The sequence below is a fragment of the Pristis pectinata genome, chromosome 14, assembly GCF_009764475.1.
Source record: "Pristis pectinata isolate sPriPec2 chromosome 14, sPriPec2.1.pri, whole genome shotgun sequence".
In the NCBI taxonomy this organism is placed as follows: domain Eukaryota; kingdom Metazoa; phylum Chordata; class Chondrichthyes; order Rhinopristiformes; family Pristidae; genus Pristis; species Pristis pectinata.
The window spans coordinates 18520464-18533941 of record NC_067418.1 but is presented as its reverse complement, the minus strand read 5'-3'; the positions used below and the strand labels follow the sequence as shown (position 1 = coordinate 18533941).

At 42.0% G+C, this 13478-nt stretch overlaps 1 protein-coding gene across 1 annotated transcript; it reads left to right on the top strand.

Moving 5' to 3' along the window:
- Positions 1-9862: 9862 nt before the first annotated feature.
- On the top strand, positions 9863-11943 carry fibinb (fin bud initiation factor b; the record flags this gene model as incomplete). The annotated part of the gene is made up of 1 exon (XM_052029676.1): positions 9863-11943. A coding segment is annotated over one exon (603 nt), but the record flags the coding sequence as incomplete, so codon positions are not given.
- Positions 11944-13478: the final 1535 nt, after the last annotated feature.

Sequence of the window (13478 nt, the reverse complement as noted above, 5' to 3'; positions counted from 1 at the left end):
TGGATATCTCTGAGAAGGTTCAGAGGTAGGGAGACGAGTGTCTCCGTTTGTGTCTCCCGAGGGAGACGAGAGGTTACTAAAGGATTTGAAAGCAAAGATGAAAATTTTAAATGTGAGACTGTCAGTTGAACAAAAAAGCTATTGTTTCATAAAATGTTTTTGTCTATGGATTTAGCAATACAATAATATGATAGTAATTTATATTATCTATGGTCTCCTCACAAGTCTTCATGGACCTCCAAACCTAGGATCCCCAGTATGAAAGTTCAGGTTTTATTTGTAATGCTATAGTATGAGTAAAATCTCAGCTTTCCTATGACAACTGTGTGAGTTTCTATTAACTGATAAGTTGTTGGCATTGATTTCTGCAAATTCTTTTTGGCTGAAGTCAAGTATTTTCCTTAGAATATCTGGCAATATCAGACTATTCTTGGTCGTAGACATTGCAGCTTTTTGGCAGACCACGCTTTCCTCCCCTTTCTTCGGAGGAGGTTGATTACCATTGAAAAAAAAGTCCGAGTGAATTTGTTCCGTGAATGAATGGTAATGTTAAGCACTCGATAAATGCTGAATCTGCTTCTCTTGCACTCAAGTGAAAGAAACTGCCACTGTATCCAAAATGCAACCTAGTCCCTCAATCCTGTATGTGTAAAGTGGGATACAAGAACAAAAATATTCAAAATACTGCCCTCCAGTAATTTAAATGCAGTATTACCCTGTTCAATGTACAGTATTTAGGTATGACCAAGATAAAGGTAGAGGAGTTTCAGACTCGTGCACCAGATATCCTGTGCTAACATCCAGTTCCAGGTAACTTTGCAGGATATTTTAAAATTAGTTTAATTGGTCAGTTTGTGGGATTAGAAAAAATTTTGTATAGTATAGTACAATATGATCATGAGTGACTGAACATTTAAACTTTTCTGCCTGCCAAAAATCAATGGTGAAAACATCCTTTTTAACCAGGTTTTGTATGTAATTGTGAGGATTTGGAACAAAGATAAATAAGAAAATAAAATGAACAGTTTGCACAGCAAAATGGACAGTGATTTTCAAAATAAAAGGCAAGCTAAGATGGCTGCCCAGTTGGCACTCCTCCAATTCTAGCTTCTTATTCATCTCCGATTTTAATCACACCACTGGCTGCTTTCCAATACTTATGTGTTCTGCTCCCCCATTTCGTCCCAAGGCCTCTCCATCTTGCTCCCTTCCACTGAGGTACACCCTTCATCAGAGCAAGAAAAGTGAGAAAACAAGTATTTATTTAAGTTGCAGAGATGGAAGAGGCAAAGGGAAAGTTGCCAACGTAACAATTACTTTAATAACCAGAAGTTTGAAACAGAGAATTAAAAATAAAACAAATTGAAACAGAAATGTATAGCAACATCAGTGGAAGGAATGAAAATAAAGAGTGGTTACCTAAAAATGTTAAATTTAATATTCGGTCTTGAAGCTACTTTTTGCCCAGAGGGAAGAGGTACTGTTGTTCCTTGAGCTTACATTGCGCATCAGTGAAGTATGCTGGAGGCTAAACACAGATCAGTCAGAGTGGGAGTAGCACAGAGAATTAAAGTGACTAGCAACTCGAAGCTAAGGTCGCTGCTGCAGATTTCTGCAAACAATTACCCTACCTGCAATTGGTCTCTCCGCATCATGAGCACCAAGTGCAATACACTAAATGGAGTGAATTGTTGCTAAACCCGGAAGAACCATTTTGGGCCACTGTACTGTGGGAAAGGAAGAGATAAAATGGCAGATGTTGCATCTCCCATGGATGCATAGGAAAGTACCTCGAGACGATTGGTAGTTGATGGAGATGCAGCAAAATAGAGAGTCTCAGAGGGAATGGTCCCTCCAAGATGCTGAAAGGGGAGAGGAGTGGAATATATTTGGTGATGGAATCCTGTAAGGAGTGGAAATAATTTCTTGATGATTCAGTCACATTGCTAACATTGCCAGTTTAACCCATTTATATTGATTATATCAGGCATTTTCTTTCCAGTTCACTGTACCAGCCCACTTGCACTTCTGAATCTCATTAAAGCTAGTGGAAATAGAGTTAGGTCCATTGAATGTAGAGGCTGGTGAGGTGAAAGCTGAGCACATGGGGAACTATGACCTTTTTTCTGGCTGAAAAGAGAGGAATTGGAAACAGAAGCGCAGAAAGCAGAGGAGATTAAGTTAAGACCTCTGTCAACAATGGCAAGAAGAGACAACTGTTAAGGGAAAAGGACGCTATCTTAAAGCCAATGGTATGGAAAGTCCCATCATCAGGGAAACTGAGAGAATGGAATGGAGTCTTTACAAAAAGCAGGGTGAGTGGAGGTATTGTTAAGATATTTTTTGGGAGCTGGTGGGTTAATAATGGATATTGTTCAATAACATATCCCATGTGGTGGAAATACCAAGAAAGGCAAGGGAAGGTTTGGGAATGGACCATGTTAAAGTGAGAGCAGGCTCGAAACTGTCAGCATAAGTAATGAAAGTGCAGGAGGCAGCACAAATATAATCATCATTGTAACACACAAGTAGGGGAAGGGGCTCTAAGTAGGGCTAAAACTAGGACAGTCCCACGCATCCAAAGAAGAGGAGGCATAGCTTGGGTCCATGTGAGTTCCCGTGGCTATACCTTCGACTTGAAGAAAGTTAGTGAAGTTAAAGGAGAAGTTGTGCAATGTAAATGAATTCAGCCAGGCAAAGGATAGTGGTGGTGACAGGGGGCTGGTTGGACCTCTGTTCAAAGAAGTGAACAGTTTCAGAGCATTCTGGTGGGGGATGGAGGTGTAGAGGGAATGGTCATCTATGGCGAAGATTAGCTTTTTGGGACCATCTCTTCCCAGCCTAGGCAAATCCTCCAGCATTCCCTGACTAGCCATTTTCTTCCATAAATTGTTGGGAGAAACAACTAGCTATCTTTGCTCATCAATCTGTCTTCAGCTCTTTGTGCTCATAAAGTACATTCAATCATGCATATGCAAATCAAACCAGAAGCATATACTACTCTGAATCAAAACATTTATTCATTCACAAGGCTTTACTTCTAGTTCTCTCTGTTATTTGTTGTTTGCCTCTGACTTAATGAACCATTCATTGGTTGGTGAAATTACAATGTAATGTCTACCTAGACAATATAATATCTGAAACATAAAATTGTGTTCTAATTAAAAATATTAAAACTGGTATAATTGAAATCATTTAAAATACAATCGAACTATCAACTTTACTCCTGTTCAAAAAGCCCAGTGATCCTAGAATCAAATAAACATAGTGCATTCAGCAGTTTGCTGTTTGTAAATCTATGTCTTTGCAATATATCAAGTTCTGAAAGCATTTGCTGCATTTTCCTTACAGTGTTTCACTAAGGAAATAAATAGCAAAACACTTAGATATATGAGAAGGACAAAATTGTATTGAATATCAGTTGTCTTGCCTACATTCAGCCAGGCAATACCTCCTGCCACAAACTCCTGTTTGCTTTCCCCAGAGAATAAAAGCACATCCAACAGCTAAAACATATGCATAAAGAGAAAAGGCAGGGAGTTTGTACTTACTAAGAATTTAAATTGATTTTGGGCAGAATTAAGAAGTCCAAGAGTTGTGAAACCAGTTTTGAAACCAATCTAAAATTCTATTCCATTGAGTATCAGATCTAAGTGGTGTGAAATTGCTTCCTCAAAGAGCTCTAACAATACTCCTCTCTAGATTCTCTGGGCAATGGCACTGGATTTATAGTGCAATTCCAGTGTGGCTGCCAAGCAGAAATAACATCATACAATGATCAAGTTGCAGTCTAATCACAAAGAGACCTACAGAAGAAACAGAAGGGCTAAATAAGCCTCAGGCATATTTTTACTGGTACTCTGCTTTATTCTGGCACTAGAATACACCATTATACAGTATAAGTAGGTTTATTATTAATGGGAAACATTCTTAAATAATCCATGCATTCTAACAGAAATTTAGCTCATAATGACACTCCACTTTTATCGGTCATCCTAAGGCAATTAATTGTCCCAACAGCAGTTTACACGTCAAGCTCTGCATAAAAACACACAGAGGTAACAATTGGATGGGAATATAAATGTTTGTAAAAATAAATTCTTCTACATTAAGTATCATTGTCTACCTCTTGAATAGTGATGAGAGGTTTTTGTTTTAAACAGCCAAACTTTGGTGTGGTGAAAGTATTCTAAAATTAACACTGCGTTGGAAATCCAAAGGTTTTCATGCAAAAATGGTGACGGTATGGTGACATATGCCCACCAAAGTGACACTGACTAAGAAGGAAAGATAGAGGCAAGGATCTTTCATCCACCTATGGCCCTTGTCCTCTGGGTAATGAAGGCTGCAGGTTTAGAAAGTACTTTCTTGGAGGCCTTAGTGAATTGCTGCAGTCTATCTTGTAGATATCGTCGATGGAAATGGTAAATATTTAAACTAATGGTGAAATGCAGATGAAATGGATTGCTTTTTCTTGGAATCAAACTTGAGTTCTGATTCAGTTACATTCACCAAGACAAATGTGTTGTATTTCTTCAGTGTGCTGACTTGGGCCTTGTGGGCAAAAGAAAGGTTATGAGTAATCATGAGGAGAGCAATGCACAATTGAGTACTCAGCTTTTTTCTTGCTCTGGTAACCACAGCAATTCTGTGGTTAATTCAACTGAATTCCTGTTTGTTTTTAATTCTCATCACATTAACAGTGATGCACTCTGTGAGGTTTATGCCATTGGAGGCAAAAGAGACCCCAGATGCTGGGAATCTGGAACAAAAACAGAACACTGCAAGAACTCAACAGGTCAAGCAGAATCCATGGAGGCAAAAGGTGTAAGTTAATGTTTGGGTCAAGACCCCTGCATCAGGACTGAGAGGGGAACAGGAAAAATTGCCAGTACAGTCTGTCCCAGGGTATTGAACGGTTCCATTTTTACAGGTGTCCTTAAGTTGATTTTGTCCATTAGTCAGAAAATACACGAACTTTAAGCCAAAAGGGTCAATGAAAGGACACCTCATTGACCTCGCCCTCACCTACCCATTCTCACTGATCTGAGAGGCAGCTGCTCTCTAAAATAACCCCCAAATGGCTGCACTATTTTGATCTCTCTCAGGGGACTTGAACCTGTGCATGAAACATCTTGTTAGAGTGAAAAGGGGGAGCTGATTTCCAACAGCTGGAGGGTCAATGAAGTTAAAGTAATCGGCAAACAAATCAGAAAGAGATGAGAATTATTTTCATACAATGATGTTAAACTGTACTGCCCAAAAGGGATTGGAAGCTGATTCAATTCAAATGTACAAAAGAATATTGTGTCAATACTTGATGGAGAAGGTTTGTCAGGCTCCAAGTGAAAGACGAGTGAAATAAATTGGATCATACTTTCAGAGACCCAGCACTGTTACAAAAGGCTAAGTGGGCTGGATGGTTGCAGTCTTTTCCCCAGAGTAGGGGAGTCCAAAACTAGGGGGCATAGATTTAGGGTGAGAGGGGAATGATTTAGAAGGGACCTGAAGGCAAATTTTTCACGCAGAGCGTAGATATAGATATTTATTTATTAGTCACATGTACATCAAAGCACACAGTGAAATGCATCTTTTTGCATTACTGAGAACGTGTTGGGGGGCAGCCCACAAGTGTCACCACTCTTCCGGCGCCAACATAGCATGCCCTGTACGTCTTTGGAATGTGGGAGGAAACTGGAGCACTCAGAGGAAACCCACGCAGACACGGGTAGAACGTACAAACTCCTTACAGAGAGCGGCCGGAATTGAACCTGGGTCACTCGCGCTGTAATAGTGTTACGCTAACCACTACACTACGGTGCTGGGTGGTGAGTATATGGAACGAGCTGCCAAAGGAAGTGGTTGAGGCAGGTCCAATAGTATCATTTAAGAATCACTTGAATAGGTAAATGGAGGGGTGGGGCTTGAAGGGATATAGACTGAACACAGGAAATTGGGGCTAGCTGGGTGGGTGCCGTGGTTGGCATGGACTTGTTGGGCTGAAGGGCTTGTATCCGTGCTGTATTGCTCTATGATGCTATGACACAGAAATCACTTGATATGGTGTCTGTACCTGCACAGCATTGTACAGAATGGCATCAAAAACACAAAAGACTGATAAGAAAGAACAATTGCTAAAAGTGGGGGAGAGAGGAAACTAGTTTTGCCATTGTAGTTGAAACTAGAGGAAACTAGATTTGCCAGCTGTGTAAAACTTTGGTTAGGCTGCACTTGGAGTAATGTGTGCAGTTCTGGCCACTATTTTACAGGAAGGATGTGGAGGCTTTCGAGAGAGTGCAGGAGAGGTTTACCAGGATGCTGCTGGATTAGAGGGTATGAGCTATAAGGAGAGGTCAGACAAACTTGGATTGTTTTCTCTGGAGCGTCAGAAGCTGAGGTGAGAACTGAAAAAAGGTTATAAAATTGTGACAGGCATAGAAAGGTAGACAGTCGGAATCTTCTTTCCAGAAATGTAGAAAGGGTAGAAATGTCAAATACTAGAAGGTATAGCTTTAAGGTGAGAGGGTGAAAGTTTAAAGGAGATGTGCGGGGCAAGTTTTTTTACACAGAGATTGGAGAATGCATTGCCAGGGGTAGTGGTGGAAGCAGATAGTTGTGGTTTAAGAGGATTTTAGATAAATTCACAAACTATGCAGGGAATGGAGGGATATGGATCACATGCAGGCAGATAGGATTAGCTTAATGTGTGGTATCATGTTCGGCACAGACACCATGGGCCGAAGGGCCTGTTCCTATGCCATAGTGTTCTTTGTTCTATTAGTAGGAGTGGAATTTATGTATGTACATTGGACTTCTGAATTCAATAATATTATGGGAAGCTTGTTCACGATGTATGGGTGTCCATAAGTTGGGCAATTGTAACCTGGGGATGGCTTGTATGTAAAAGTACATAGGGTGGTGGGATAGGACACTAGTAGGTGGTAGATGGAACCAGGTGGAGGAGTGGAGTGGGACAGAAGCTCGAAGGTGATAGGCGGAGCCAGATGGGGAGAGGATGATGGACAGATGAACCAGATGGAGGAGTGGAGTGGGACGGAAGCTGGAAGGTGAAGGTGGAGCCAGATGGGGAGAAGATGATGGGCAGGTGGAACTAGGTGTGGGGAGGGCATGGGAGGGATGAACAAAGGGAGCAGAAAACTAGGTGAACAGGTGAGTGTGTGGGGGAGGACTGCACCGGGGTGTGGGGTTACCTAAAATTGGAAAATTCCTTACGATTGGGTTGTAAACCACCCAAGCAGAATATGAGAGGTGTAGTCTTCCAGTTTGCATTTGGCTTCTCCATACCAATGGAGAAGGCCAAGGACAGACAGGTTGGTGTGGGTGTGGGAAGGAGAGTTAAAATTACATGCAACTGGAAGCTCAACATGGCCATTGTGGAGAGAGTGCAGGTACTCCACGAAACAGTGATCTGGTCTACGTTTGAACTCACCAATGTGCTCTCATCTCGCACACACTTGCCTGTCCACCTAGTTTTCTTCTACCTTTTTTCCACCTTTTCTTCTGCCTTAGATTTTCTTCTACCTTTGTTCATCCCTCCCATCCCCTCCCCCCGTTGTCTGCCCATCATCCCCCTCCCCATCTGGATCCACCTTTTGCCTTCCATCCTCTTTCACCCCACTCCTCTCCCAGCTGGTCCCATCTGCCCATCATCCACTCCCCATCTGGTTGCAGCCTTTACCCCACACCCACCCCCCATATACTGCTATATGCTGGCAATCTTTCCTGTTCCTTCACCTGATTCAAGCACTCAGTTCTAAACATCAGCTTACACCTTTTGTCTCCACAGCTGCTGCTTGACCTACTGAGTTATTCCAATGTTCTGTTTTTAATGTCATTTGTGTCAATAGATAATGAAATTCCTTTTTGCTCCAAAAAGTTATTTGAATGCTAATTACATGCATGAATGTTGCTTGCATTTTCATTTCTCAACAGCCTGGATGCTATCCAGGTCTTACTTGACACAAACATTTACTGCTTCATTTTCTAAGGAACTGTCAATGGAGATACATACAGTAATCGTCACCAAACAATCCAGTTTATGGTGGACAAAAACGTGTTGAGATAGAAGCTGCATAGACTTGGATCTTGGATGCTGCCCTGAGAAACTTTTGTTGTGATGTATTGGAACTGACTGGACCCTCAGAGAGTTTACCACTTGATGCCCACTTCAGTTAGCAAGGCCTGCTTGCTGTCATATTATGTCAAAATCATCTTTCTGACACCTTCTGAGTTCAGCATGTATCCAGGTTAGATCCAGGGCCTGGAGCTAAATGTGGAACACAACCTGAGCCGGGGTTCTAATGCCCTTTTCAACACTGTCATTTCCGCAAAAGTAATGATGGTGCTTTAATAAAATTAAAATTATGATTACAAAAGAACAAAGATTTGCTTTTCAGCTTCTAGTTTATTTCACATTATATTACTTATTCGTGAATTGTTTTGCATGGGCAAAAAGTTAGGAACCTTACAAGTCATAATCAGATGTAACATATTTCGCAAAATGTGTATATGTGGAAAGGAAGCACAGGATTCGATTTCAGTGTATTTTTTCAGGACATCATTATTGAGAATTTAATTTGGTTTATCCGGTTCAGTATATAGCAGTTCAAATAAAGGGTCTTCGACTTGACTCTTTCTGTTTCCACAGATACTGACTGACCTGCTGAGTGTTTCCAGCATTTTCCATTTTCATTTAGGTATAGAGTGGGGTTGTCAGGATCTGTAGCGGGTAGAAAGTAAAAGTTATCGTTGGGGTGCACGTCAAACGGAATTATTCAGTTATGTAGCAACTATATTCGAATCCATAATCCATCTTTTTTTTCTCTTTACAGGTCCTAAATTATTTGACACGCTCATTTTTATTTGGAATAGTTAGCAAGAAAAATGAAATGAGACATTTTTTTTCGTACCAGTGCTGCTGTCTGGATTTGTGTGACCCGCATGGTTGCGCCTGTGAAGTAAATTAATCGGTCTACGCCTCGATTCATAGAGAGTAGCAAAAATTTTCCATCGCCCACAGAAATGTGGTTTGATATTTCGTGCTAGAAAAATTAAGGCTAAATAGATTAGCGAGAAAAGTATGCATGGGCTTCAGCGTGCAAGAGTCATGATTGCATTGGGTTTTCCTTATTCAACAGTTTTGGAGTTTTAATAACTGAACACGCTGACCATGGCGTTGAGAACTAAGCTAGTTTAGAAATTTAAACCAAAAAATGCGCGAAAAGGAACTGAAATTCTTTTGTTCATCGCGTTTAAAATCATCCTGTTACTGTAAATGATAGGTCAGTTCCAAAATAAGAGTCGCTGATTTCGAGGGTTTTCTGGTCACCCTGTGAACTCTGTCTGAATAGGCACAGGCTACAGTCGCCAACAAAGAGAATGGAGACTTCTGATTAAAATATAGAAGTCACCATGATTCCCGCGGAGAGGTGACAGCGTAAGTTTGGCACTGATGTCTGCGCCGTCTCCCGAGGGACCGTAAACGGAGAATGGTGCTGCTGCCAACTATCCTCGCAACCCTGATGCTGCACTCCTTGGAGAGTCTGATAGACGCAGAGCACGTCATCTGAAATGTTCATATATTTCCTCATCTCCACTGACGACTGAGCAGAAACGTGTTGAAATAAAAGAGACGTGGAGAGAAAAGGGTTTAAAAAAATACGCTCAACTCAAATTACACCTTATGGCAGGATTGCCGAGGAATCATTGGTCGGAGACGGGAGCGGAGAGTTGACGGGGATTTCCACTGGGGGGTCCTACAATGGAAAAAAAATTGTTTCCGAAAAGTCTCAGCAGTCTCTCCTTCTGAACTGCGGGCTGGATTAAAGATGCTGCGTTTTAACGTGATCTACATCAGCCTTCTGTGCTCCCTGTCGCACGCTTTTTCAGCGGACCCCTGCAACCAGAGATGTCTAACGGCACTTTTCATCACTACTTTGTACCGGATGGGGACTACGAAGAAAACGATGACCCTGAAAAATGTCAGATGCTTTTTCAAGTGTCGGACGACCGACGTTGCGGGATTGAAGCCGACGTGGAAACGTATCTCAAAGAGGAGATGATCACCATCAAAAGACAAGTGGAAGACGCGGCGCGAGTCTTGGAAGGGGTTGGGAAAAACATTGCCTATGATCTGGATGGGGAAGACAGTTATGGGAACTACCTTCGCAGGGAAGCAACGCAGATCGGAGAAGCTTTCTCGCATTCAGACCGCTCTCTGGTCGAGCTGGAGATGAAATTTCGACAGAGTCAAGAAAACGAGGTGAGGGAAGTGAACAAGATTAACGATGAAGTGGTGCACATGCTCTATCACACCAGAGAGATTTTAAGGGAGACACTAGAGATCTCGTCTGGGTTAAAAGATAAACACGAACTTCTCACCCTAATCGTCAGAAGTCATGGGACAAGGCTGAGCAGACTGAAGAATGATTTTATGAGAGGCTGAGATCTGATTGCCCACAATGGATGATCTTCACCCGTTCTCCCGTCCTCTAGTAATAATATTTCATTACTTCTGCAGCATATTTATCAAAATATATGTCGTAATGTGAGATTTGACGGGCAACATGTGTAAATGATCCCCTCCCCCAACTTAATATTGCATATAAACTAACACTGCATATCAAGTCGGTTTGCGGCCAGCGTGCCTATTTAAAGCGAGGAGGTTCATAAAAGTGATCCTGTTATTCTGTAAATTTTTTTTCAGTGTTTGTTGAACGTTCATTGCTACGTATGTTTTGGCGCCTTTAAATATATACTGATATGTCACCTCAAACACCGCAGGCAGGTACAAGTATTTTAATACAAAAAATAAAAGTTTTTTTTACCGCAACAGTGTTTAGGGTAAAAGTCAACCGTGTCGTTTTAAGCGAGTCTAAAAGAAAGTACAACGGGTCCTTTTTGGTTCCTGAACCCCAATATGGATAGAAATCAAACATTGAGGCGGATTAAAAAGAACATTTAGAACAAATTTGAGACATTAGCGTTCTTATTAACATCGTCATTTTAGCTGCCATCTTGGCCTGAACAGGTCATAATAAATGAGTATATACCGCACTACTCGATTACAACAATCTGACAGGTTTGATTGATGATATGGCTTTAAAGTCTGGATTTGCCAACAATTTCCGCTCTGCACTCAAGAGGTAAAACACCAAGCCTGTATCGAGTTAATGTTTATTTTCTGAGCATGTCTTGTGGTTGGATCTTTTGACATTAAAGGATTATTTTTCGGAGGGGGGCGCAGATTTAAAATATAAACTTATGAACAAAAGTTTGAAAGCGTGCACTGTTCAATGATTCAGAAGACGGAATTTGGCAATGATCTGTTGGCTCCTGAGCCCTCACACCGCCTGACAGCGACTCACGCGTGTTATTTGCCACGGGCGGCGCTGTTACCGTAGACACCTATTCGACCCTACGAAAGTGCTGGCGCTGTTGATAACTTCAGTGCAACAGCAGTAACATTGTAACATGTAAAACAGTCAGGTTCAAAGAACCACTTCAAGTTAAGCGCTACTCCTTTGCCTCAAAATCCATTTTAAAGAGGAACTCTGCACGGAAACTTAATGTTTATTTCATTACACCAGGAATTTTTGACGCATACAAAACACTAAATTCTAAAATAAGAAAAGAAATGAAATTATAGGGCCGGTCTAGCGGCTAGATATTGACCAAATAACTATTGTTGATGCTTCTGAGTTCATATTTCAGAATCTGATATTCTTCCAAACTAATATCGCCGTGGCTGGTAAACTGAAAGGGATACTATAGATGTAAAAATTGCTGAATGGTAACCCATTTTGCTTTGTTAAAGGATCTTAATTAAAAGACTGCCTCTTGGGAAACCCGTTTATTGGTAGAATTTACAGCAGGGTTTATTGAAGCTTAAAAGTTAATAAAGGAACATTGTACTTTCGCTTACACCAATAAATTGTTGCAGTAAACCTACAGTTAAATCACTAATTTAGCAAAACATTAAATAGTTTGTGGTGATTTCAGTACCAATAGTGTCGATCTGGTTTTAATCTGAATTCTCCACCACTCTTTTCGGCATTCCTTCCGGATCAAGGATGACTTGCTTCCATTCTGTTTTTCTGGATTCTGAGCTATTGAGGCCAATTTTGAGACTGCAGACTCTCCCACAGGTGGAGCAGAAGGTGCCCGAGGAGTCAGGAGGATGGGTAGCTTCTGAGAATGGTCCGTTCCTTCTGCTGCTGAAGCACGGCTTATATTTGTTCTTGGTGCATGGACTCCAGGTTCTCGATACCTACCATCCCGAACGCTCCTTCTCTACTTTGAGCGTCCTGGGACAGGAGATTCGGTGGGTGCGGGGACGGGGGAATTGCCACATTTCTTCAGGGAGGCTTTGGCGCATACCCTCGCTTCTTTCCTCTGCCCTTTTGTAATCTCTAACCGTGCCCCAGCTCGGAATAGAGAGTCTCCTTCTGGAGTCTGATAGTCTGGTGTGGAAAATGTGAACTGGACGTGGCCTGCCAACGCAGCATACTGTGCTTAACTTGAACTTCAATGCCAGGGACGTTGGCCTAGGAGAGGACACTGGCGTTGGTTCGCTTCTCTTTTCAGTGAATTTGGAGGACACAGCCTTGGTGCTAAAGGGCACCAGAGTTCCTACAGGAGGCCACCTCAAGTCGCTTGAATTTAGTTCAAGTGGAATAGAACCCTGGTCGGCAGCTTGCGAAATGTCTTTATTGTCTTAGCTGGGTCATTCTATCGTTATAAGGATGCAAGCATTAACAGCCATATTCTGCTTGTATTAAATAATGGTGGGCTTTCACTCTAGCAGGTAGAAGTTGACGTTTTAAACGGCCGCACTACATTCCGGTGTTTTACAGTACGTTCCCAGCATCTAACTGTGCGTGGTGAAGGCCTGATCTTACATTGCAACAGGGAAGCCTGTGTTCTACCCACCACGCCTTGTGTCTGTCGCCTTCGTCTTTAATAACATCAAAAAATGTAATAGCGACCTTCAATAAATGCCAGCTCGGGAACTTCGCAAAACTCGTTCGCCGACACAATGAAATCTTGTGGCTGACAGTAACAAGGCCTATTTGAGTGGCCAAGTGCTCCCGAGGGGACTTCGCACGATCTCTGTAAATATTTATTTGCATTTTGGATTCGAGTGGAACCTAATTGCAGGTTACATTCACTCTGGCGTCGATAGGCTTCCAAAAATATTCGGCATCTGTGTAAAGCCGGCATTAAATGGCCTCATGTCGATGGTCATGTTCGCCTGTCGGTTTATTCCCAAATGCAACAAAATCGGGTCCTTAATTTGCGCCTCACAGCTATAGTACGACTGTCCGATACCACCGCCAACCACCCCCCCCCCCCCTCCCCCTGCCCAAAATACACACTCCCTCCAATTGCGTTAATCACTCGGACTATCGGATACCCACCCCTAGACTTCCAGCATTCCTCTACCCATAACAGGTCAT